Source organism: Gracilinanus agilis, chromosome 4 (genome assembly GCF_016433145.1).
Source record: "Gracilinanus agilis isolate LMUSP501 chromosome 4, AgileGrace, whole genome shotgun sequence".
NCBI lineage: Eukaryota > Metazoa > Chordata > Mammalia > Didelphimorphia > Didelphidae > Gracilinanus > Gracilinanus agilis.
In genome coordinates, this window is record NC_058133.1 from 461,808,932 (window position 1) to 461,835,839 (window position 26,908).

The 26,908-nt window shown below is 35.5% G+C and overlaps 1 protein-coding gene across 2 annotated transcripts in view; it reads left to right on the top strand.

The window, feature by feature from the left end:
• The first annotated feature begins 22,212 nt into the window (after nucleotides 1–22,212).
• The window catches only part of RAP1A (RAP1A, member of RAS oncogene family), a 31,053-nt gene continuing 26,357 nt past the window's right edge, over nucleotides 22,213–26,908 (top strand). Inside the window, exon 1 of one of the 2 annotated variants that reach the window (XM_044672322.1) lies at nucleotides 22,213–22,297. In XM_044672322.1, coding sequence (XP_044528257.1) covers nucleotides 22,241–22,297 — 57 coding nt within the window. In that variant the 5' untranslated portion in view covers nucleotides 22,213–22,240. The remainder of the gene's footprint in view (nucleotides 22,298–26,908) is intronic. The other variant, XM_044672323.1, reaches the window with a different exon arrangement.

Consider the following 26,908-nt stretch of genomic DNA (forward strand, 5'->3'; position numbering starts at 1 on the left):
CAGTTCTTCATTTCATCTTTAGGTTTACTATAATCTTTCAGCTATTCACTATTTCAGCAGTTCCCAGAGGATGGGTCATGGAAGGAAAAAGAAAGGACAAAAAAAATCTTGTAATTTCTTAGTACCCTAAATAGATCATTAGTGTTGAAAATTAAAACTTTTTTAAAATCCACACCCACAAAACATTTTTGTCACTTTGTAGATTTACTCTTTTAGCTTCATTATTTCTTCCTTTGGCCTTGGATAGAAAAAAGTTTTTTAGATTTAATTTATATATACATTGATGCAGTTGATTCTCTTAGATATTTAAACTAGATGTATAGTATTTATAAAGCACATTTAAAGTATTTTTTCCTCTGAGAATAAAACTAAAGGTGAATATTCTCTGAGACATAGAAATCCAGTTGCGAGCAACTAACCTTTTTACCATTCACCAACATAAGACCAATTTGTGCTCATTCCCACCCACCATAAAAAAAAAAAAAAAGTTTGGGAAATATTTTTGCCAAGAAAATCCCAAATGGAATCACAGTCAGACGTTAACTGAAAAAATGAAAGAACAAACAGCAAATACAAAGCTAGGTGGGACAGCAAATGGGTGCTAGGCTGGGAGTTGGAAAGACCTGAATTCGAACACAACTTCAGATGTTTACTAGCTGTGTTACTAGCTTGGACAAGTCACTTAACCTCTTTTTGCCTCAGTTTCTTCTATAAAATGGGAATAACAGTAGCATCTACGTCACAGGATCAAATGAAAAAATGAAAATGTTTGTAAAAGTGCTTAGTACAGTGCCTGACAAACAGTAAACACAAAATAAATGCTGTTATTATTAGCATTATCATCACCATTCATTTATCTGCAAAACAATCAAACCTATATTTCTTTTTGATAGTATTTTAGGATTGTTTGCTCATTTTAAAAATAGTGTTGGATGTTGATCTTTTCTAGCCCTAAGGAATTACAAAACTAGGCAAAATTTTCAGGAGTGAGCTTATACCTTCTAAAGTAAATTATGTTGGGGCAGCTGGGTAGCTCAGTGGAGTGAGAGTCAGGCCTAGAGACAGGAGGTCCTAGGTTCAAACCCGGCCTCAGCCACTTCCCAGCAGTGTGACCCTGGGCAAGTCACTTGACCCCCATTGCCCACCCTTACCAATCTTCCACCTATGAGACAATACACCGAAGTACAAGGGTTTAAAAAAAAAATTAAATTAAAAATTAAAGTAAATTATGTTATATTTGACATTAATGGACTCTGATTTGATTTTTATTATTAAATTCAAAGTTATATTGTAGTATTTACATGTTTCATGGAGGTTACTTCGTCACTGTTATATTATGTACAGAAGCATCTCTTTATGTAAATCATAACAAACATTTCACTGCCTTTTGTGAATTGTTCACTTTAATAAGAACTTATTGAGCCAACAATATATTCATTCAGCAACAGCCTATTAAGTTGTGGTTATTTGCAACATCAAAAGAATTAAAGAATTGTCCCTTCCCTTATAGAACTTGTAAACACTTTGTACAAGGTGCTGTGCTAGAGAATGACATCCAAATATGAACATATGATAACTATAGATCATAATAATATATTGTCAGAGGTCACAAGTATTATGAGTGTTTTGAGTATAGAAAGATCATTTCTAGGGAGAAGTTTACTGAAAGAAGGGATATTTGAGTAGGGCCTTGAAGTATTAGTAAAATTTCAAAAGGCAAAGTTAGGGGATGGAAAGAGAAGAATTCCAGGCAGACTTCCAAGATTTGAATTAAAGTCCTTCCTCAGACACTTATGTATGTTGTGTTGGGCAAATCAGTTAATCTGTTTCCTCAGTTGTAAAATAGAAATAAAAATAGCACCTAATTGGCAGGGTGGTTATGAGGGTTCAGTGAGAAAATATATGAAAAGTACTTTGTAAAACTTTTTAAGTGCTATGTAACAGCAAAAATATTATTTATATTCTTATCACTAACAGAGAAGAAATGGTTGCTAGAGTGGGAACTTTGAGGAGAAGCACATTCCTCCTAGAGTTTTGGTTTTTTTAAGCCTTACCTTCCATCTTAGAATCAATACTTTGTATTGGTTCTAAGGCAGAAGAGCAGTATAGGCAATAGGGGTTAAGCAACTCAGGGAAACACAGCTAGGAAAGTGTCTGAGGCCGGTTTTGAACCTAGGACCCTCCTGTTTCTAGACCTGGCTCTCAATACACTGAGCTGCCACCTCCTCCTAGAGTTTGTGATAGAAAAGAGGGAATCCAGGTGTAGTCTGAAATGAACTCTAGATTTGGGGAGATTGGGTTTCAGAAGTTTCCAAGGAAAGAAAGAGAGGATTCTGAAGACTAAAATCCTATAGGAGAATTTGGCCCAGGAAGAATGAGAAACTCTGGAATAAAAATTTTGAAGAACTAAGGGATTCTGATTATGAAGAAAAATGGGAGTTTTCTGAAGAAACCGGTGTGGGTGCCCAGAGAACTCAGCAGTCAATTAGATTTCTAAAAATTGTTCTCTTTTATTTTTATATAACTTTAGATTTTAAAAAAGTATATGTATAGAAGACAGATATAAAAATAAGTAAATGAAGCTTAATACTGAAATGTAGCATATTACTGTAAATAAAATTTCTGGACTACTAATGCCCCAAAAGAACTTGTACTGGCAAGAAAAGCAAAGGTCAATAAGAAAGGTTTGGGGTTTTTTGTTTTTTTTTTTTTCAAACTACTGGGAAACAATTGACAAATGGTCAAAGGATATGAATGAGCAATTTTCAGATGAAGAAATCAAAATCATCAATAATTATATGAAAAAATATTCTAAATCACTCTTGAGTAGAGAAGTGCAAATTAAAACAACTCTGGGAGTGACCCTCACACCTGTCAGTTTAGCCAATATGGCAATAAAGGAAAGTGGTAAATGTTGGAGGGTATGTGGCAAAATTGGAATACTTAATGCATTGTTGGTGGAGTTGGGAACTGTCATTCTGGAGGGCAATATGGAACTATACTCAAAGGGCCAGAAAACTGTGATCCAGTAATCCCACTATTGGATCTGAATCCCAGAGATGATAATAAAGGCGAAAAGACCTACTAATACAAAAATATTTATATCTGCTCTTTTTGTGGTGGCAAAGAATTGGAAATTGAGGGGATATCCATCAATTAGGGACGGGCTGAGCAAATTGTGGTACATGCTGGTAATGGAATACTATTGTGATATAAGAAATGATGAAGAAGGTGATTTCAGAAAAAGCTGGAAAAGTCTATGGGAACTGATGCAGAGCAAAATAAACGGAACTGGGAGAACATTGTACACAATAACAGCAATATTGGGTGATGATTATCTGTGAAAACTTGGATACTCTCAGCAATGCAATGATCTGAAACAATTCTGAAAGACTTAATGACAGGGAATGCTATCCATCTCCTGAGAAAGAACTGATGAAGTCATCTCTTACATCAGTGTATCTCTGGCTTTATTGTAGGGTTTTGGTTATATCTAAGTGTGCTTTTTTATAATAATGAGTATGTTTTGCATGACAATAAAGAAAAAGAGGATCCAAGAAGGTTTAGGAACCCTATTTCAGCCTGATAGGCTGACAACTAATAATAGAGAGAAGGAAGAGCTGTTCAGTTCTTAATTTTAGGCAGCAGCTTAGGAAGAATGACCTTTGGATTAGAAAGGAATGAACAAAAATAGCTAATTAAGGAACTGATATCCTGTATAAATGAAGAGATGATAAGATAGCATGTAGTTCTCCAAAGTAATTTCAGATCACCTGGCCCAAAAGAACTACACCATTTTGGTATGGCAGAATTTAAACATTTGTTATTTGTAATTGTGGAAAATACAAGGTCAGATATTGCCCAGTTTTCAGAAAAAAGAACAGAATCTGCATTCTGTAAGCCAGTTAGTGAGCTTTTCTTTAACTCTAGAATGTGTTATTAAGGAGATGATTAGTGACCTGCAAGTAAAAGAAACTGGTCATAAAAAGCCAGCTAGCATGGCTTCATCATAAAAGACTATACTAGACTAACATACTTTTCTTTTAATTGATAAATTTATTAAATTGCTATATCTGGATAATGTTGTAGATAATTTTTAGCTATCTTTAGATAAGTGGTTTTTTTTTTTAACTTCTCATTCTTTTGTGCAAAAGATAGCAAAATGTGAGCTTACTAGTAGTTATACAGATTTCAAGTATTGAACTTGTTGGATTCAGTAAGGGTCAAATAGTGACTAGCCTAGTAGTTTGCAGTGGCATGTCCAGAGATCAATTACTTGAATGAAAACTATATAACCAGCTTGTCATATTTATAGATGATACAAAGGATGACTAAAACACTGTAGTACTGAATTAGGATCCAAAAGTGACTTCACAGGCTAGAATGTTGGTCCAAATCTATTAAGCTTTAATAGAGAATATGTAAATTCTTACACTTGTAAAGTCTATTTTTTAGTCCAAAGTAAAGTTGGGGGAGGCTTGATTAAATAGAAGTTTGAAAGGTTTTAAGGGACTTAAAGTTGAATTTGAGACCAAAGTGTGATATGACATTCAAAAAAGTCACTTATCTTTTCTGATCAGATGATATCTGGAATATTGTGTTAAGTTCTGGGCAGGAGAATTTAAGAAGTACATTAATAAGCTTAAGGGTATCCTATAGAGGGCAACTGAAATGTTGAAGATTTTCAAGGCCTTGCTATATGAGGATCTTTTGAAGCAGTATTTGGAGAACAGAAAACTGAGGAGGCATGATAGCTGTATCTGAAGGGCTGTCATTTGGAAAAAAGATTAGATTAGTTCTCTTTAGCTCTAGAGTTGTGTCTGTTAGAAGATAGAACAAGGAATAAATGGGTGAAGATCACAAAGAGACAAATAATAGGTTTGGTGTCAAGAAAAAAAATTCTTGACAATTAGAGTTATCTAAAAGTGGAATGGACTAATTTAAGAAGTAGTTGGTTCCCCAAACTTGGGACTATCAAACAGAGGCCAGATGACATTTCTGATTTGTAGTAGTGTGACAGTTCTTATTTGGTATCAATCATTTGAACTAAATGGTCCCTGAGGTTCCTTCCTAATCTGGAATTTTGTGATTGTTTGATTTCTCCCTACTACAGATTCTTACAGTTTAATTTAAAGCTCTGCACTGCCTTATGACACCTCTAATACTATTGTTTAGGTCTTTAACTTTTCAAATTGTCTTTGATAAAGGAATCTAGAATTATATAACTGAAACTGCTTTCTCCAAAGTTACCATTAATCTTTTAATTGCCGCATTTAGTGGCCTTTTCTTAGTTCTCATCTATCCATTGTCCCTCTGCAACCTTTGGCATTGTAAGTCACATACTTCCCCTATATACAATCTTCTTTCTAGGTTTTCCTGACATTGCTCTTTCCTCTTTTACCTCCTACCTGTGTGATTGTTCCTTCTCATTGTCTTTTATATGGTTAATCATACTCTCAACCCCTAACCCTGAATGCCCCCCCAAAACTCCGTCTTTCATTCTCTTCTCTTCCTCATTATTGTTTCACTTGGTGATCTCATCAGCTCCTGTGGTTTTAATTATTATCTCTATCCAGATGATTCCTAGATCTTTATATCCAACCTTGATTTTATTCCTGTCCTCCAGACTCCTATTACTAGCCAGATATGTGACACAGGCATCTCAAACTTAGCTTGTCCAAAACAATTTATTCTTTCCTCTAAAATCTTCCCCCTCTTAATTTCATTATTACTTTATTTTTTTACTCTTACCTTCTTTCTGTCTTAGAATTAATTCTAAGTATTAATTCGGAGGCAGAACAACAGTAAGGTCTGGGCATTTGGGGTTAAGTGAGTTTTCCAGGATTACATACCTTGGAATTATCTGAAGCCAGGTTTTAAACCAGAACTTCTCATCTCCAGGCCTCACTCTCTATCCACTGAGCCACCTAGCTCCCCCGAAGCATGTGCTTATAAAATAATATCCTAAAATTTTGTCAGAATCTCTTGAAATCATTTTCACTCTCCTTTTCTTCTCTTCTCTGGTTAGGATAGTCCTTTTCCCTGCCAAGACCAGATTTTTTTTCTATATGTGCTCTTAATCCCATTTCTTCCTATTTTCTCTAGAAGATTGCTATTTCAATCATTTCCCACTCTATTCTTAAAACCTCTCCTTATGTGCCAGTTCCTTCTTTTCTATGTCCATACTATCTCCAATATTTCTTTATTTCTTAGCCTATTTCCTAGATAAAAAGATCTACACACATTGCTTCTGTTTCCCCTCTTCTCTTTCATTCTGAAATGCTTTGAAGTCTGGCTTCTTACATCATCACTCATTTAAAACTATTTCTCCCAAACTACCAATGATGGTTTTGGGGGGGGGTCTTAAGCTCATTTAATTAATTAATTGGAGATATTTCCCCATAGTTACATGAATGATGTTCTTTCCCTCCCCTCCTCCTACCTCCCTTTCCATAGCCAATGAGCAATTCTACTGGGTTTTACATGTGTCCCAATGATGGCCATTCTGATCATCTTTTCTGCCTTCAATCTGCCTGACCTCTCTGCCACATTAACACTGACCTGCATTCTTCCTCCTCTCTGGTCCAGGTTCTCCTTCCCTTCTTAATAAACCCTTCTTCAATCATCATCCATTATGATATATCCCCAATCTCTGTGTCCTGGTTTTTTTCTTTCTGAACTCTTTCTTGGCGATGTCATCAACACCCATGAATTTAATTATCATTTCTATGTAGATGATTCACAGATTTGTATGTCCTAAAGCTAGTTTGGGGTGTCCCAATGTTAATTTCAAAACATGTCCAAAACAGAACTCAGTATCTTTCCCCTAGTCCCAACCATTTCCCAAATTTCTTTGTTTCTATAAATGATAGTGCCATTCTTCCAGCCAGCCAGGCTCACAACCTTGGCATTAGCCTTCATTCCTGGCAGAGCTGAGCATGCACCAGGTCTTGCCAGTTGTACCTCCATGTCTCTCACACAACTATCCCCCTTTTCATATCCTCATCACCTTTAGATATTTTCAGCAACCTTCTAATTGTATCTTTGCCTTAGTTCTTTCCATTCCTGCCTCTTTTACGTACAGCCTATTTTTTTTTAACAACTATGTAATCAACTCACCATGTTATTTTCAAAGCTGTCCTGCTTGTCTGTTTCATTCTTTTAGCAATATTTTTAAAACAGCACTGCTAGTCATTGATGGTTTTAGGCTGTTTGCCTAATAAGAGCTAAGGACTAGTCCTGTAATTTCATTTATATAGAGAGCTCATGGATGAGGAAACTCCCTCTATAAGTGCAGGTCTGTACCTCTTGCGCAGTTTATAATCTTAGAGAGTTTGTTTTAGAGCACTGAGGGCTTAGGTGACTTATCCAGGATCATATAGCCAATGTATATCGTGACATGACTTGAACCTATTGTGGCTGTCCCCATTTGCCTGATATGAAGTGAAATAGTATTTTAAAATGCATAAGGTTCAGATGACTAAAATCTTGGCTTTGTTGGTCTTATTCAAAGTTCTTCACATGATTGGAGTAGATAGATTTGGGGGGAGAAGCAAATTTATGTGAATCCTAGGAAATTGTATTCTAAAGTGTTAACATATCTAAATGTCCCCTGAAGTGTTAACTGTTAGCACCTAAAAGTTCTTTTTTTCACCATGCTAATAAATTTTATCTTGTTTCTTTATTTTTTTTGGTCAATTACATGTAAAAAAATTAACACTTAAAGTTCCACATTTTCTCTCTCTCCTGCTTCTCAAACCTTTTCATGAGAAGTCAAGCAATTTGATGCAAAACATATTTCCATATTAGTCATGTTAAAGAAAATAGACCCTAAAAAAACAAACAAGAAAAATAAAGGAATAAAAAAGTGTGCTTTGATCCAAATTCAGACTCCTTCAGTTCTTTCTCTGGAAATGGACAGTATTTTTCATCCATTGTATTATTAAGAATGGCTAAGTAATCTCAGTTGATCATCATACAGTATTGCCATTACTGTATACAATATTCTCCTGGTTCCATTCATTTTACTTTGTATCAGTTCATGTAAGTCTTCCTAGGTTTTTCTGAAACTATCATGTTTGCCATTTCATATAGCACAATAATATTCTGTCATAATCCTGTATCACAACTTGTTAAGCCATTCCCCATTTGATAGACATCCCCTCATTTTCCAATTCTTTGCCACCACAGAAAGAGCTGCTATAAACATTTTTGTATATATAGGCCCTTTCCCTTTTCCTTTGATCTCTTTGGAATATAGACTTAGTAGTGGTATTTCTGGATCAAAAGATATGCATAGATTTGTAGCCCTTTGGACATAGTTCAAATTGTTCTCCAAAATAGTGGATCAGTTTACAACTCTGTCACAATGTATTAGTGTCTCAATTTTTTTTTTACATTTTTTCCAACATTTGTCTTCCTTTTCTGTCATATTAGTATTCTTACAGGTGTGAAGTAGTACCTCCAGTAGTTATTTAAAATTTTACATTTCTCTAATCAGTAACGATTTAGATGGGTAGCTAGGTGGCTCAGTATATAGAGCTCTAGACCTAGATCTGGTCTCAGATACTTCCTAGCTATATGACCTTGATTAAGTCTCTTAACCCTATTTGCTAGCCCTTTGCCATTCTGTCTTAGAGTTGTTAAAAGGACAGAAAGTAAGTTGTTTTGTTGTTGTTTTTTTTTAATAGGGTCTTAGAACATTTTTTCATATGCCAACACTAGCTTTGATTTTGTCTTCTGAGAACTACTTGTTCACATTCTATGACATTTTTTTTACTGCTAGAGGTTGAGTGAGCTACCTCTGATCCTCTTTTAGTATGAAAAATTATATACATTGGAACCTTAGTTGGGTACTTGGTAAATGCTTAATAAATATTTGTTTCCTTTCTTCGTCCTAACTTTTAACTCTACCTTTGCCTTTTTTTTTTTAAGCCCTTACTTTCTGCTTTAGAATCAACGTAATGTATTATATTACATATGTAAAACAATCAGTTCTAAGGCAGAAGAGTGGTAAGGGTTAGGCAGTGGGGTTAAATGACTTGCCCAGGATCACATAGCTAAGAAGTGTCTTGAGATTAGATTTGACCCTAGCACCTCCTGTCTCTAGACCTAGCTCTCAATCCTCTGAGCTACTCAGCTTTCCCCTCTACCTTTATCTTTGAGGATAATATTATCAGAATACCTTTTAAGTGAGTCTTTTTTATATTTCAATAAATCAGTTTTCTTATCTAAGATCCATCATAGATTACCAAGTTTAAAAGTGGTGGATCAGATCCTCAGCTTATAGATGTTTGAAATTTGTACTAAAAGGCTTTAAGGATTGAGAATTTTTTCTCCCATTCCATATATTCATGTATGATTATAGTTATATACTTGTGATAAATAGTAATTATAGATGAGATAGGAAAATTCTTTTCAGCATTTTATTTCTGGAATTTATTAAAACTGAAATAAAAGTCACAGAAAGGCTTTCACTAGAATAGAAATGAAGGTTTGGCCAACAAGAAACAGATTTTTTTTTTAAACCCTAAACCCTTACCTTCCATCTTGGAGTCAATATTGTGTTTTGGCTCAAAGTTATAATTATTGGGAGTCTCTTGATATGTTTGAGATTGTAAATTGATGTACAGAGAGAAATAAGATGACCCTTCTCCCTTATAACAGTTGCCCAGGCAGGAGCCTTTAGGTCTAAGAGGTATATCCCTTCAGGACCCACCTGGGGTTAATTGATATATTGATTTGGGCTCTTTAGCTAGGATAACGCCTTGTATTCTGACTGCGATTTCTCCCTTCCCAAAACAAGCTTTGACACTGCTTTAGGAAGGTACTTTAAACTTTATATTAACAAGAAGGATAGGGGTAAAGGACTGTGGTATAGGAGACCCTACTCTACTGGTTGCTAATGAAATCTCAACTGCTGGCAGATGAAGAATCAGTGTAGCTTCCCTCTGGTTCAGCCTGGCCAGGACTAAACCAGAGTAGGTAAACTGTTGGGATATTTGACTTCTTCTTCAATAGATCTTCAGCCTTATAGTTGAGTTATTTCCACCCTTTCCACCCTCTTCTTCGTCTCCTGCCCACTTCCCGGATCCCTCCCGGGCCCTGGGAAACCTAGATATCTAGATGATGTAATTCCTAATATCTAGGGGCAGTAGACACCAAGGTGGTGGTCAGGTACAGGTTGGCATGGTATCTTAAGTACAGGAAGAGTTTGCAGAGAGAGATGTTTGCACCTCTCACTCCAAGACCAGGAGTGAGCCTCAGCACAGGTCAAAGACCCAGAACCCCTTCAGGATTCTCAACTGCCCTCCTCCTGCCTCTCGCATGACTTCCTGGGAACATTCCATCCAACTGACTTATTTGTCAATCAAAGGTGATCTTCAAGCTCCCAGAGATTCAATATAACAAAGTCTAATGGTATGGAATAACCAGGGAAGTAGACTTGAATATTAAATGTGGGTCCAGAAAGGTGTGAGGGAGACAGGAATGACAGATGGAGGGACCAAACAAGGTAGGAAGACTGGGTTTTAACTGCCAAGGAGGTGACTGTTGAAAGAAATGGCAGTTAGGCCGTAATAGTCACACTGCCCCACCTAGGCAAGGGCCAATGGAACCAGCAGGCAAAAGGCAAAAGTTATAACAATTTTTAATTAGGGAAACTATGATAAAGGATGGGAATAGGGGTTACTACACTTACAGACTAAGGGCAAACCACAGGGTCAGGGGAGGGACTTATCTATACTAAACTGAGACCTAAGCAAGACAGGGCCCAGAGAAAAGCAGGATTGAAGTGGGTATTCCTCTTAGCAGAGTCCAGACTCACTCCAGTGATGTTTCAGCTCCTCCAGGACCACCTGCTATATACTCTTCCAGGTGGATAGATTCTGGGAGCTAATCCAGCCCAAGTTGACCTGCAACTCAGGTTGGGATTAATAGTCTCTACCAAAATCTCCCACAAGTAGGTGACGGTCTTCCTTCAGGATCTCTGGTAATCTGAGGTCTCCTAGGATCAGTTGCAACTTGTCTCAACCACCATGGAGTCCCTCTCAGTCAGCAAGAGCACACTTCCTGCTTCCCCATTCCATTTTGGAATTCTCCAGCCCTTCCTGTTAAGTCTCCTAAATGATAATTTAAGTAATCTTCCTCATAACACAAGGCAGAAGAGTAGGCAATGGGGGCCAAGTGACTTGCCCAGGGCCACATAGCTGGGAAGTGTCTGAGGTAAGATTTGAACCTAGGACCTCCCATCTCTAGGCCTGGCTCTCAATCCACTGAGCTACCCAGCTGCCCCCAAGAAACAGATTTTTTAAAAAATGCTAATGTATTAGAATGAGTTTAGGATGAGTTCAAAATATTAAAAATATTTTAGGTCTAGAAGTGATCTATTTATCAGCAAGGATTTTCTATACAGTAATTCTATTTCCAATTAAACATTTGAATGTATACTTTGACAAGATAAATTTTTTAAAATCATATCTTCCCTCTTAGAAGCAGTACTAAGTGTCTGTTCCAAGGCAAAAAAGTGGTAAGGGCTAGGATATTAGAATTAAAGTGACTTGCCCAGGGCCACAAAGTAACTGAGGTCAAATTTGAACCCAAGACCTCCTGACTCCAGGCTTGGCTTTCTAGCCCATGAACCACCTAGCTGCTCTGGATAATACTTTTTTTTAAAGCCTTGTTAAAGGTACTTTTTTTTTTTCCTTCTTGGAATCAGAAGAGATGGTCACAGTATTATTCTCTGAAGATTGTGATATAATTGATATTATAGAGATTTTGTGTTTCAGATTTATGTTTCAATCCTAAGAGAAACTGAATGTGTCTTATGTCAAACCCTAATAAATTTTATATTCCTAAGGTGGGACTACTGGCCAATGAAAGAAGGCACAAAATAATACATTCTGATGCCATTTTGACAGAAATTCCTTTGGCATCACCAACATTTTTAGTGTCTAGGTAGTGTATTAAATAGTAACTTCAGGCGATGAATTCAGTTTTTGAGTAGTTTGAATGACAGTGAGGTAGGTATTAAAGTGCATTTTTTCAGCTCTAAAGTTATGAAATGTTTTTTATTATGGAAGCCTACAAGGAAAAGTATTTTTCCCCCTGTGAAATGTAATACGTACTTAACTGGGAACATTATAGAAATAGCAGCTCAAATTTGTGTTCTGAAAGAAGACTGAAATTCGGAAGCTTTATTAATTAGTGTTTAAAGGAACCTTAAGAGGTAACATAGTTTATAGGGTTTTTTTTGAAGCATCTAAGAGACATGTTTGCTTTTATTATATATAGCAAAGATAGTTTTGCCCTGTAGTGTATCCACGTTTTACAGTTTACCTTAGCTTTTAGGATCATACATTTAGACCTGGAAGGGATTATCCATACACTTCATCTTACAAATGAAAGAACCAGAGAGGTCATATGACTTTCTTAGGTTCTACAGCTGGTAAATTTCATAGTGCGGATTCAAAACCATTTTCTTTCACTCCAATTCCTGACCTCTTTCTAGACAAAGGACAAATTTAATTTTTTTCTTATCTTTATTATGTTTGGTATGGGAGGAAAATATAGTATATTGTTTTAAAAGTGAAATTGAAGAGTAGTTCTCAAATTCAGTTTTTACTTTAGTTGTATGAATATAACAGATTTTGCTGTAAGCAGGTGGCCTTAAATGAATGTGAGAATGAGAATATAAATTAATTAGGTATCTGTAGAAGAAAGAAGAGTGTCAGCATTGGACAGTAGAAGTATGGCATACACATAGTAGGTCCATAAAGTAGGGAGGACAGACACACAAAGAAAGGAATGAGAGCTGAATTTTGGGTATCATGGCCTTGCCACCTGATAGTGATCTGTTAACTAGTGATGAGAGAATACCAGCAAGATCATTTCCAGTTCTAGGAAGACCTAGTTTCAATAATGGATTTATTGGGTTATTTATGTTTAAGACCACTAGTGGTCTTAAGTAGTTCTAAATTTTAAGCTATGTCAGGATAGATATTTTTATTTATAATCAAGCCATTAATTTTTTTTAATATACATATAAACAAAAAAAACCTACTAAAAGTATAATCTCTCTTCCTAAGTAAGGGGATGGAGGAGACAGATAATTTCCTAGTAGTAGTGGTACAGTTTGTTTCTCTTTAACAAAAAAAAATTTTTTTTTATTGTTATTTTTCACATTGAATAGATGGTTATTTTAGAGAGCTAAACATGTTTTCTTGTTCTCTGATTTCTAGCGTAGATAAATGGGAATGTATGCATATACTTATATAACATTATATATAGACTTAAGAAATCTATCCTTAGCATAGTGTCTGGCACATAGTAGGTGCTTAATAAATTCTTTAATTCTTTAGCTCCTAGACACAGTGATTCCCAAAGTGGGTGCCACCACCCCCTGGTGGGTGCTGCAGCGATCTAGGGAGGCGGTGATGGCCACAGGTGCATTTATCTTTCCTATTAATTGCTATTAAAATTTAAAAAAATTAATTTCCAGGTTAAGTAATATTTTTTTCTGGAAAGGGGCTGGTAGGCCAAAAATGTTTGGGAACCACTGTCCTAGAGCCTTCTCCCCTCATAGATCCTTCCATCTGCTCTGAATATTTACTTCTATCTCTACCTGTTAACATGTTGTCTACCTCATTAGAATTTGAGCTCTCTAGGCCTAGAGATGGGAGATCCTAAGTTTAAATTTGGCCTCGGACACATCTAGTTATGTGACTCTAGACAAGTCATTTAACCCCCATTGCCTAGTTGTTATTGCTCTTCTACCTTAGAACCAATATTGGTTCTAAGACAGAAGGTAAGGGTTTAAAAAAAAAAAGAATGTGATCACCATGAGAGCAGGGACTCTTTCTGCCTTTCTTTGTATCTCTAGTGCTTAGCTCAATGCCTGGCACATAGGAACCCCTTAATAATTATTTATTAACTACTTAATCATTTAAATATGACCCAAATAACTCCTCAGTATTCATTTCTAAGAATTGGTTCCAAAAATTCTTTCTTTTGGAAACTACAATTTTACTGTTGTCAAGAGGATGCAGTTTAGTTTGTCATAATAGGTAATTTACCCCTTACAAATTTATATTACTTCAAATTCACCTGTCTAAAGGACTAAAGGGCTTTAGAGAAATTTGCACACTAAAAAGCAAACTGAAGTAAAGAAAATTGGAGGTGGAATTTTTCTTTAAAAGAATCATCTTATGTTTTCTGAAAGTAAATATTTCAACACAGTTTTATTGAATGTAGCTTTTTTTGAAAAGAAAAATGAAAAAGTTGTTATTTACTTGGTTTATATTGGTAGGAGGAACCAAGTCTGACTCAAAATGTAAGCTCTGTAAAATGTTTATTGCTCGTTTTGTAGTTCTCCTTATTTGTAGGGAAATCTTGAACAGAAAGAGACGTTTTCTGGTCCTGTACCATGAGTACAAAAATCATGAGAGATTTCCATAAAAAGGCATAGGATTTACTTGGAAGAACGTAGTGGTTTCTAACTTGGCAGTAATGAGTTAGTAGTAACCCCTTTAGAAAGAAAACATGATAGGATTATGGATTTTAGTCCAGATGGGACCCTAGAAATTTAGTGTTTTTTTTATTGTTGTTTTTTACAAAACAAATTTAAGGACTAGTCACCCAGTAACAGAGCCAGAATTCATAAGATATATTTAGAGGTGAAAAAGATTTTAGTAGCCTTCTTCTAGTCGTCTTCTACCCTCTTTTGATCTGCTCCATAAGCAACAAATTTACTTTCATCATAAAGCTTTTCCTTTACTACTACTTCTATCTTCTGGATGACTTTCTGACTCCCTTCTGATGACACAGCTGCCATTTCTACCATTAGCTGCACTTATTTTAAAAATAAAATCATATAATGCATATTTCCCTGTTTCTCGTTTGTTGGGTTGTGAAATGAGACATGTTGATTATACCAAAGAATAATTCATGCAGGAAATGAAGTGAAGAATTATATATTTCAATCTGCCTTTGGACTCCACCTATAGTGGTGGATATCTTTTTTCACCATGAGTCCCTTGGAGTTAATTGTCTTGGATTTTTGCCTTGTTGAAAATAGTTGTCATTCACAGTTGATCATCATACATTATTGTTGTTACTGTTTACAACATTTTCCTGGTTCTGCTCCATGTTACTTTGTATCACTTCATATAAATCTTTATAGATTTTTTTGTGATCATCTTGTCATTTCCTTTGGCACAATAATATTCCATTATAATCATGCCACAACTTGTTCAGCCATTCCTCAATTGATAGACATCTCTTCAGTTTCCACTTCTTTACCACAAGAAAAAGAACTGCTGTAAATGTTTTAGACCAGTGATGGCAAACCTATGGCATGGGTGCCAAAGTTGGCATGCAGAACGCTCTCTGTGGGCACTTGGCCACCACCCCCTTCTCCTCCAGAGTTTGTTCCTAGAAAGGCAGAGGGAGTCAGGTGGAGCTGCTTCCCTCCCCCTTCTCCACAGTGCCTGATGATATTTTTTCACATACCTTGTCCCTCAGCCCAGCAACCCAATGGGAGTGCACAGGGGGTAAGGTGGGCAGCTCACAGTGTGAGAATTAAAAGGGGTTTGGTGCCAAATTGTCAGTTTAAAAAGTTGTGGTCACCATTTATAATTATAAATTAAATTATGAGTCTGTTAGCAGCTTTAGTAGCTTTATTACAACAAAAATAGTAAAATACAGCAAAGATAGGAAGGAGATAGAGGATTTTCTAGCCTACCACTCTTAAGTCTGCTCCAAAGAAATCTAGCTTGCTCCTCTGACAAAGTTCCAATCTCCTGCCAGAAGAGTGGGAGGGTCTCAGCCTCCAGGTTCCAATCTCCAGGTGGAAGTCCAAGATCTCACCAACCCAAGTGAGTTGCCAAAGCCGAACTCCTTTTTCTGCAAGAGCCACTAACACAGAATCGCCCAATGCAGAATCTTCAACAAAAAATGAACATTCAGCTCATCAGTCTTGCCTTCTATAAGTCCTTTTCCCGCATTACTTCCTTTCTCTCTGATTTACTTCCTTTCACTGTGGGCTGGTCTGTCTCTGCACAACTCAATGGTAAAAAGACCTCCAGGTCCCTGTTTAATTAAATTAAAACAGAGGGAGGGGAAGTCCAAGTCCCTGATTGATTAAGTTAAAAAGAACAAAGAGAGTTTAAATTCCCTTTCACAATAGGTAGCAGAGCTGGAGGGGATCAGAGAGGAATCCTTGGGCCATTCCCTTCCCCTCTTGACCTGTGCTAAGGACATTCCTCACTTTACCTGCCCCTCAGCCCAACAGGAGCACTTCCTCCCTTCCATGTGGGGGGTTGGGGGTGTACCCGACATGTGTTAGTGAGGTGGGGCCTGGCACTCCATCTCTAAAAGGTTCACCATCCCAGTTTAAGCTATATGGTTTCTTTTCTTTTTTTTCTTGATCATCTTAGGAAATAAACCTATATGACTGTGTCAAAAGGTGTACACAGTATGTGACCCTGGGCAAGTCAGTTGACCTCCATTGCCTAGCCCTTATCACTCTTCTGCTTTGGTGCCAATACACAATATTGACTCCAAGACAGAAGGTAAGGGTTTGGGGGTGGGGGTGGGGAGAAGGTATACACAGTTTTATTTATAATTCTTTGAGTATTATTCCAGATTGCTCTCCAGAATGGCTAAATCAGTTCACAGTTCCACCAACAATGTATTAGTGTCCCTATTTTTTCTATATCCCCTCCAACATTTGTCATTTTGTTCTTTTATCATTTTAACTAATCTGATAGATGAGAGAATGATGATTTAGAGCAGTTTTTCATATTTTTATATATTACTTTGATTTCTTCATCCAAAAACTGTCTGTCACACCTTTGGGCCACTTATCAATTAGAGAATGGCTCATACTTATATATTTGACAAAGTTCTCTATGTATTTTAGATACTAGACCTCTATCTGAAGTTTTTCCAACTTACTACTTAACTTCTAGTCCTGGTTACTTAAGCTTACTTGTACAAAAACTTTTCAAATTATTGTATTCAAAATTATCCATTTTACATTTCATAATGCTATCTCTTGTTCATTCATAAATTCTTCTCCTATCCATAAATCTAATAGGTAACATGTTCCCAGTTCTAATTTGTTTATGTCTCCCTTTATTAGTAGGTCATATATCTATTTTGATCCTATTTTGGTAAATGGTATGAGATTTCTGCTAAACCACCTTCCGGTTTTCCTAACAATATACCAAATAGTGATTCTTATTCCAAAAACTTGGAACTTTATCTTCGTCAAATACAAGGTTACTATTGTCTTTTATAACTGACTGTTGTATGTCCATTCTATTCCACTGATATACTTTTCTATTTCTTAGCCAGTACCAGGTAGTTTTTTAATTATAGCTTTATTATATAATTTAAATCTGGTACTACTAGACCTCCTTCCTTAATTTTTTTCATTATTTCCTTTGATATTTTTGACCTTTTGTTTTTCCAATTGATTTTTATTATTTTTTTCTAGTTTAATAAAAAAAATTTGGGTAATATAATTGGGATAACATTAAATAAATAGATTTGTTTAGGTAGAATTGTCATTTTAATTATATTGACTCTGCCCACCCATGAACAATTACTATTTCTCCACTTATTTAAATCTGACTTTATTTGTATAAAAAAGTATATTATAATTTTGTTCATGTAGTTTCTATATGATTTGTTAGTGATGTAAAAAATGCATTTGATTTATGTGGGTTTGTTTTATATCCTGCTACTTTGCTAAAATTATTGATAGTTTTAATTATTTAGTTGAATTTCTAGGATTTTCTACATGCCATATCATTTGTAAAAAGAGATAGTTTTATTATCTCTCTGCCCATTGTGATACATCAGATTTCTTTTTCTTCCCTTATTGCTATTGCTAGTATTTCTAGTAAAATATTTAGAAATTTTGGTGATAATGGACATTTACTTACTTTACTCGTGATCTTATACAGAAGGCTTCTAACTTCTCCCCATTGCAGGTAATGTTTTCTGATAGTTTTGAATATATACTTTTTATTAATCTAAGGAAAAATCCATTTATACCTATGCTTTCAAGTGTTTATAGGTATGAGTGTTATATTTTGTCAAAAGTTTAATTATATGATTTTTGTTACTTTTTTGTTGATGTAATTATGTTAATAGTTTTCCTTATATTAAACCATTCCTGCATACCTGATATAAATCCTGTTGATAACTCCCAGATATCCAGCCCCAGTCATTTGCCTGAGTTGCAATACTGCCTCCTCATCAGTTACACCAGAATGTCCCATAGACGTCTCAAAAGCCATATGTATTTAAGAACAAAACTCATAAAATGGTAATAATAAGTTAAACCTCACTGTTTAAACACACACCTATTATTCATGTAATAAAAATTGGCATTTATAAAACTCTTAAAGAGTTGCAAGGGGATGCCCATCATCCATGTATCTGTCTAATTTGATCCTCACAATTACCCTAAAAACTTGGTGCCATTTACTATTCTTACATTATACTATTACTTATAGATGAGAAAACTGAGGCTCAGAGAGTTTTAAGTGACTTGCCCAGGATTACACAGCTAATAAGCTTCTGAGGCAGAATTCCAACTCAGATCTTCCAATATTCTACCCTCTATGTCATATGTCAATATTTCGGAGAAGTATAGAAGCTATATCAAAATAACATGACTATTTTAAATGAACATTTATCAGTTAATGTTTCAGCCTTATTCGTGGTATTGTCTAGATACTAAGATGGTTGATGAGGGATGTCATTTGTAATAATATACTCTGTTCACATACTGAATAAGCTGTTCTATTTTGCTTCTGTCTATGCAAGTGATATTATAATAAATTTTCTTACAATTTTTCCTTTTCTCGTTATAAAGATTTTTTCCCAGTTTGTTGTTTCCCTTCTGATTTTGGTTGCATTGTTTTTGTTTGTACAAAAACTTTTTAATTTAATATAATCAAAATTATTTATTTTACATTTTGTAATTTTTTTCTAACTCTTGCTCGGTTTTAAAATCTTTCCTTTCCCACAGATCTGACAAGTATACTATTCTGTGTTCACTTAATTTACTTACAGTTTCCTTCTTTATATTCAAGTCTTTCACCCATTTTGAATTTATCTTGGTGTAGGGTGTGAGATGTTGATCTAAACCTAATCTCTCCCATGTTGTTTTCCAAATTTCCCAGAAGTTTTTGTCAAATAGTGGATTTTTGTCCCAAAAGTTGGGCTCTTTGGGTTTATCATACACTGTTTTACTGACGTCACTTACCCCAAGTCTATTCCCCTGATCCTCCCTTCTGTCTCTTAGCCAGTACCACATTGTTTTGATGACCCCTGCTTTATAGTATAGCTTAATATCTGGTACTGCTAGGCTACCTTCCTTCACGTTTTTTTTTTTTTAATCATTATTTCCCTTCATATTCTTGATCTTTTGTTCTTCCAAATGAACTTTGTTATAGTTTTTTCTAATTCAGTGAAAAATTTTTTTGATAGTTTCATAGGTATGGCACTAAATAATAAAATTAATTTGGGTAGAATGGTCATTTTTATTATGTTAGCTCGTCCTACCCATGAGCAGTCAGGTTTTTCCAATTGCTTAGATCTAGTTTTAATTGTTTGGAAAGTGTTTTGTAGTTGTGTTCGTATAACTCCTGTATTTGTTTTGGTAGATAGATTCCCAAGTATTTTATATTGTCTAGGGTGATTTTAAATGGTGTTTTTCTTTCTACCTCTTGCTGCTGTGTGACATGTTGGAAATATATAGAAATGCTGATGATTTATGTGCATTTATTTTGTATCCTGCAACTTTGCTAAAGTTGTCGATTATTTCTACTAGCTTTTTAGTTGATTCTCTAGGATTTTTTAAGTAGACCATCATATCGTCTGCAAAGAGTGATAGCTTAGTCTCCTCATTGCCTATTTTAATACCTTCAATTTCTTTTTCTTCTCTAATTGCTACTGCTAGTGTTTCTAGTACAATGTTAAAATAGAGGTGATGATGGACATCCTTGCTTCACACCTGATCTTATTGGAAAGGCTTCTAATTTATCCCCATTGCATATGATGCTTGTTGATGGTTTAAGATATATACTGTTTATTAGGAAAGGACCTTCTATTCCTATACTTTCTAGTGTTTTCAGTAGGAATGGTTGTTATATTTTGTCAAAGACTTTTTCAGCATCTATTGAGATAATCATGTGGTTTTTGTTGGTTTGCTTGTTGATATGGTCAATTATGTGGATGGTACTCAAATATACAAGGAACTAAATCAATTGTATAAAAAAATCAAGCCATTCCCCAATTGATAAATGGGCAAGGGACATGGAATAGGCAATTTTCAGATAAAGAAATCAAAAGTATCAATAAGCACATGAGAAAGTGTTCTAAATCTCTAATAATTAGAGAAACGCAAATCAAAACAACTCTGAGGTATCACCTCACACCTAGCAGATTGGCTAAAATGATAGCAGGGGAGAGTAATGAATGTTGGAGGGGATGTGGCAAAATTGGGACATTAATGCATTGCTGGTGGAGTTGTGAACTGATCCAACCATTCTGGATGGCAATTTTGAATTATTCCCAAAGAGTTATAAAAGAATGCCTGCCCTTCGATCCAGCCATACCATTGCTGGGTTTGTGGTGGCAAAAAACTGGAAAGTGATGGTATGCCCTTCAATTGGGAATGGCTGAACAAATTGTGATATATGTTGGCAATGGAATACTATTGTGCTCAAAGGAATAATAAACTGGAGGAATTCCATGTGAACTGGAAAGACCTCCAGGAATTGATGCAGAGTGAAAGGAGCAGAGCCAGAAGAACACTGTACACGGAGATTGATACACTGTGGTAAAATAGAATGTAATGGACGTCTGTACTAGCAGCAAGGCAATGACCCAGGACAATTCTGAGGGATTTATGGAAAAGAACACTACCCACATTCAGAGGAAGAACTGCAGGAGAGGAAACACAGAAGAAAAACAACTGCTCGAACACTTGGGTTGATGAGGACATGGTTGGGGATGTTGACCCGAAAGGACCACACCAATGCAACTATCAATAATATGTACATAAGTCTTGATTGATGACACATGTTAAAACTAGTGGAAATGTGCATTAGCTATGGGTGGGGTACTTTGAGGGGGTGAAGGGGAAAATAAAAACATGAATCATGTAAGCATGGAAATTTTTCTAAAAACAGAAAAATAAAAATAAAAAAAATTTTCCCTTTCTCGATAGCTTTCCTTTAAAATCTCTATAAACATTTGAATTATATTAACTTTATTTTCTATACTGGAGGATTTTTTTCTTCATATTTTGAACAGATGTGTAATGTATTCAACTATTTAATTTACAAGTAACTTCCAGGAAGTGATTTCCCATAATCTCACAAAATTACAAAAATTGATTCAGAAGGGACTTCAGTGTTCTAACCTATGCACAAAAGGAATACCTACTATAATAGCCTTGATAAGTGATCAGTTATATTGCTGAATCTCTAATTCAACCACATTTGTCTTTAACTTAATTTTTAGTTGACATTTTGCTTTAGTTTTTGCTGTCATGAAGGCTAACCAAATTATATTGAAGACTTGTTTCAAGGAATCCCAAGTAAACTGGAAGGTTATATTTTGAGCAAATACTGTGCTTATCAAGTTTATGTGAATAAACTTTTAAAAAGAATTTGTATTATATATTAAATGTATGTTAGAACACTTTTGCAAGTGCCACAAGCTAAATTGACTAATGATCTTCCACTAGATGAATGATCTTTTAGAATAATTAATTGTAGGCCTTTTATGAATTTAAATGTAATATGTTAATAATAATTATTAGCATTTATATGCAACCTACTATGTGCCAGGCACTGTACTTAGCACCTTACAAATATTATTTAATTTGATCCTCACAACAACCCTGGGAAGTAGGTAGTGTTATTACCATTTTACAGTTGAGAAAACTGTGGTAAAAAAGACTTGCCCAAAGTCACACATCTAGTAAGAATCTGAAACTGTAATTTGAATTTGGGGTTTCTTGACTCCAATCCTAGCACTAACTACTTTGACACCTGGCTGCCTATGTAGTGTTTCCTATATACTTTTTTTTCCCATTAATTTGCTAAGAAAAAGCACCATTACTTAATGTCATAGTAATAAATTTGTACTTTATTTACTTTTCATCCTAGATTTTCCTCCTGTTTTTCAGATTATCAGCATTTGAACAGATCACATCATGCGTGAGTACAAGTTAGTGGTCCTTGGTTCAGGAGGCGTGGGGAAGTCTGCTTTGGTGAGTTAATCATCTAACTAGTAAACATAGTCCTGGTGGCAAATAGGTTTAAAAATATACATTGATACATGATAACTTAATAATTATGGTCACCATAAAGCTAAAGGGAATGTTTTTTTCATTTTGTTTTAACCAAGAGTTTTTAACTCACAAGGAATAAAACATTTCATTACTATAGCAATTAAAATTTTTTTAATTTGAATTAAGAGCTAGGAATACAAATCTCCATTGAATGAATAAATGAAAAAACATTTTTACCCATTATGTGCCAAAAACTATGCTAAGCATAAAAGCAAAAACATTCCCTGCCTTCAAGGACCTTATATTCCAAAAATGGCAGCACCTAATGGGATGGCAGCTAGCTTGGGACTTGAGTTTGAATCCCACCTCAAACATTCTCTCACTTTCCCTCTCCTTCTCCCTCTCCTCTCTATTCCCCTTCCCCTCCCCAGGTCACATAGCTAGATCAGATTTGAACCCAGGACCTCCCAATATCTATACTTGGCTCTTAACCCACTGAGCCACCTTTCTTCCCCTCCCCCTGAGCAGAAGCCTCTTGCCTTCTCTCAGCCTCAGTTGCTTCATCTGTAAAATGAGAATAATAATAGCACCTAATATTTGTGAGGAGCAAACCTTAAAATGCTATATAAATGCTAGCTATTATTAGTAGAGGGAGATTACTGATATAGAGAAGCAGTTGCCAGGGATGTGCATATTGTTTCAGAAGTTAACATGGATTGGTGAAGGGAATCTCAGTAAATTGATACAATGGCAATATTGATTCATGTGTTGTTCTAAAACTTGAATGGGCAGTGCAGTGTGACTACATAGCTGACTAGAAGATGGCAGTGAGAAGGGAGGGGAGAGTGTAAGAATGAAGCCTTCCTGGAGTTGCCACAATGTATTGAGCCAAGTGAATCACTCACCATCAGAGCAAAAGGACTCCATGGGAAGAACTTTGAACCTTCTGAAAGGATTGAGTCTTTTTCTTTTTCTTCAAAACAAGACAGTGAGATATCCTAGTTAGTAAGAACAAGAAGATAACAAATATACTAATTCTATACAGAAATGCTACACTCATCTAGTATCATTAGGGAATCAAGTGTGCCCAAATTGTTAGTGCTTATCACTTTAAATACTGAAACTGTTTTAAAACCAAAAAAATATTTTTGACTTTTCTAAATAGTTTTTTCCTGTCCTGTCTCTTCCTTGTCACCTGTTACTTCTTGGTGCAATTAGTGTGTCTTTCCCCATCATCTTGCTCATTTGCTCTTCCTGACTGACACCCACCCCCTTTTAATTTTTTGTAGGCTGGAAAATTAGGTAGCTAAGCACATTCGAAATATGTTTGAATCAATAGACCCTGGAGTTGGGGAGCTTTCTTGTGAGTAAAATACATGCTACTTAGTTCATAGACTTTGTAACATAACAGTATTGATCAACTTTTATATATTTTTGTAAGGTTATAAAATACTCAGAAAACTGTGAGATAGGAAATATATTTGCTCATCTTTCAGAGAAGAAAACTGAGTAGAGATGTGGTATGACTTGCCAGGTTATACCCCTCCAACGTTAATGTTTATGCTTGAATTTGAAATCTGACCTTCCTTAGCCTAAATTCAGCACTCTTTCCAGTATATCTTGCTATCTCTTAATCTATTTTAGCTGCCTAGAGGCCTTTTTGACTTGGTTCTTGGTTCTTGGCTATATTCTAGGTTGTGACTTTGGAAGAGATATATATTATTGGGGGTAGGAGAGGAGCAAAGGAACAGAGTCAAAAAGAGGAAGACAAAACAATGATGAGTTGAGGTTTTGAGTTTATTCCTATTTAGTATAGCCTGATAAGGCTAATGGAAGCTATTTTGCATTTTCACAACTGTAGGCATATTACCTCTTGATACTTTCCAAGTAGACCTAGATAAATTAAGTGGAATGACAGATCAAGTTTTTGAGTAGGAGGTTCCCTATGTCCAGTAGGCATAAGATAGTCATTCATGGAACATGAAGAGCAGCATAGATTTGAAATGAGATTGTAATGGCATCTTCATAAGATATATTAGTTTTTCTGCAGCCATTTCTGACAGCACAGTAAATGATAAAAACAAACCAAGCCCTCACTGTTTGTGCATCTGAGAGTGGGAATGCCTGAGAGAATATTGGGCATGTTAATGTGGTTGTACCTCCTGTCTCAAGGCATAGCCAAAATCTAAAAAAAAGTGAAAGGACTGCGAATTGAAGGCCTTGGGAGCCTCCTTTTATTTTGTACTGCTTTCTTCTTTGTGGCATATTACAAAGAGAATGATGCATGTCTTAGAAAGTGGATTTCTGCTTTTGTACCTTTATTTTCCAAAGGTTAAAATCTGATATTAATGTGGTTTCCTTAAAAAAATAATCAAGTTATCTTTAGGGAACAGGGCAGGATGAAAAGAATATATGGATATTGAAATATTTTTAATAACTTGGAGTAGGGCAGAGAGAACTTCTTTAATGGCAAAGAGTCAACATCCAAACATCCAGAGCAATAAAGGAGCACCTCAGGAAAAAGTCACATGCCTCAGTGCAGTGTCACTGGTCATTTTGTCACGTGGAAATAAAGAAGTTTCTGATTCTTTGGTATTGTCTACTATAAGACTATCCATCCTTAAATTGAAATTACAAATATAGAAGAAACTACAGGAAATTGAAGAGAGTACAACAATGAAGAGTAGGTGAGAGAGAATAGTAGGTTGTTCACGAAGAATAGAGTAACAGTAGAGAAGAAAGCTCTGTGAGAAGGACTAAAGAATGTAAGGTTGAGGACAGGGAATATTTTGTTTTTGTCTTTGTGTATGCACAAAGCAGCAAGCATAGGTCTTAACATGTAGACACTCAATAAATGTTTGACTGGAAGATAGAAAAGCTTGGCAGTCAGGAATAATAAGTAGCTACCTATACCTCAATTCTAGTGTACTTCAAGGCATAGGACAACTTCTGCTGTGTGTTTTGGGAGGCATAGTCACCTTTGTTGTGTCCCCTGTGCCATTTGAGAACATATTACCTTCATTTACAGTCTTCAACTTAAAATGGATTGTGTTCTAAAAATTGTCTGGAGTCTATTTCTTGGAATTCAGAAACATTTTCCTGTAGAAATAAGTTATGTCTAGTAGTTAGGTTCTTAGACTAATTCATAAATATCCTATTTAACTCATAAAGTATTTTAAGGATCTTTTTTTGATCAAAATGTATGTTCTAATTACCTGATTCTAAAATCTGATCACCAAGAACAGACAGTTCTTGCTTTACATAAATCACATTATGTAGTCAATTTTACATAAAGAATTCTGAGAGAAATCTTTATATTAAAAAAAAATCTCTTACCTTTACTGTGTAATACTGTTCTCTCTTTTTCCCCTCCTACTCCTTGACAGGTGCTTTGAGGCCTCCAATTCCTACCCCTCCAAAAAGAAAACCAAAAAAAAAACCCTTCCAAGTCAAAGCTAAACCAAAATGCAGAGACTACCACCAATAGATCTTCCCCAATTGACAAATAGTCAGAGGATATGAATAGGCAGTTCTCAGATGAAGAAATTAAAACTATCACTGATCACATGAAAAAGTATTCTAAATCCCTCAAATCAAAACAACTCTGAGGTGCCACGTCATACCTAGCATATTGGCCAGTATGCAAGTAAAGGAAAATAATAAATGTTGGAGGGGATGTGGCAAAACTAGGACATGAATGTATTGCTAGTGGTGTTGTGAATTGATCCAACCATTCTGGAAGGCAATTTCGAATCTTGCCCAAAGGGCTTTAAAAGAATGCATACCCTTTGACCCAGCAATACCACTACTAGGTTTGTACCACAAAGAGATATTAATGAAAAATATGTGTACAAAAATATTCATAGCCATGCATAAACTGCTTGATTTCCATATGAACTGGAAAGACCTCCATGAACTAATGTGAAGTGAAATGAGCAGAACCAGGAGAATATTGTATACAGAAACTGAAACATTGTGGGATGATCAAATATAATTGACTTTGCTACTAATAGCAGTGCAATGATCCAGGACAATCCCAAGGGATTTATGAGAAGGAATGCTATCCACATCCAGAGAAAGAACTGTGAGAGTAGAAACGCAGAACGAAACATTTGATTTTTCACTTGTTTATATGGCTATTGGATATGGGGTTTTGGTTTTTTGAAGATTTTTACAGAAATGAATAACATTGAAATAGGTATTGAGTGATAATACATGTATAACCCAGTGGAATTGCTTGTCATCTCAGGGAGAGAAAAAGGGGAGGGAAAGAACATGAATCATGTAATCATGGAAAAATACTTAAATTAAAAATAATAATAATAAAATTTTAAAAAAGAAGCTGAGGGCTTAGCCATTTCATTAAGGTTAGAAAGAAAGGATAGATGGAAATTAGTTTTGAGTTCTAGAATGGGGGAGAAGAAAGGGACACAATCAGAGTTCATTTAACTTAATACCTCACATTTCTTGGTCTAAGAAGGCTCCTTAGGGGCATATTCTTTCTTCTCTGAGGTAGTATCTGTACAAGTGCAGGTAAGTAGCACAGTGAATAGAGCCCCAGGCCTGGAGTCAAGAAGATATAGTTTCCTA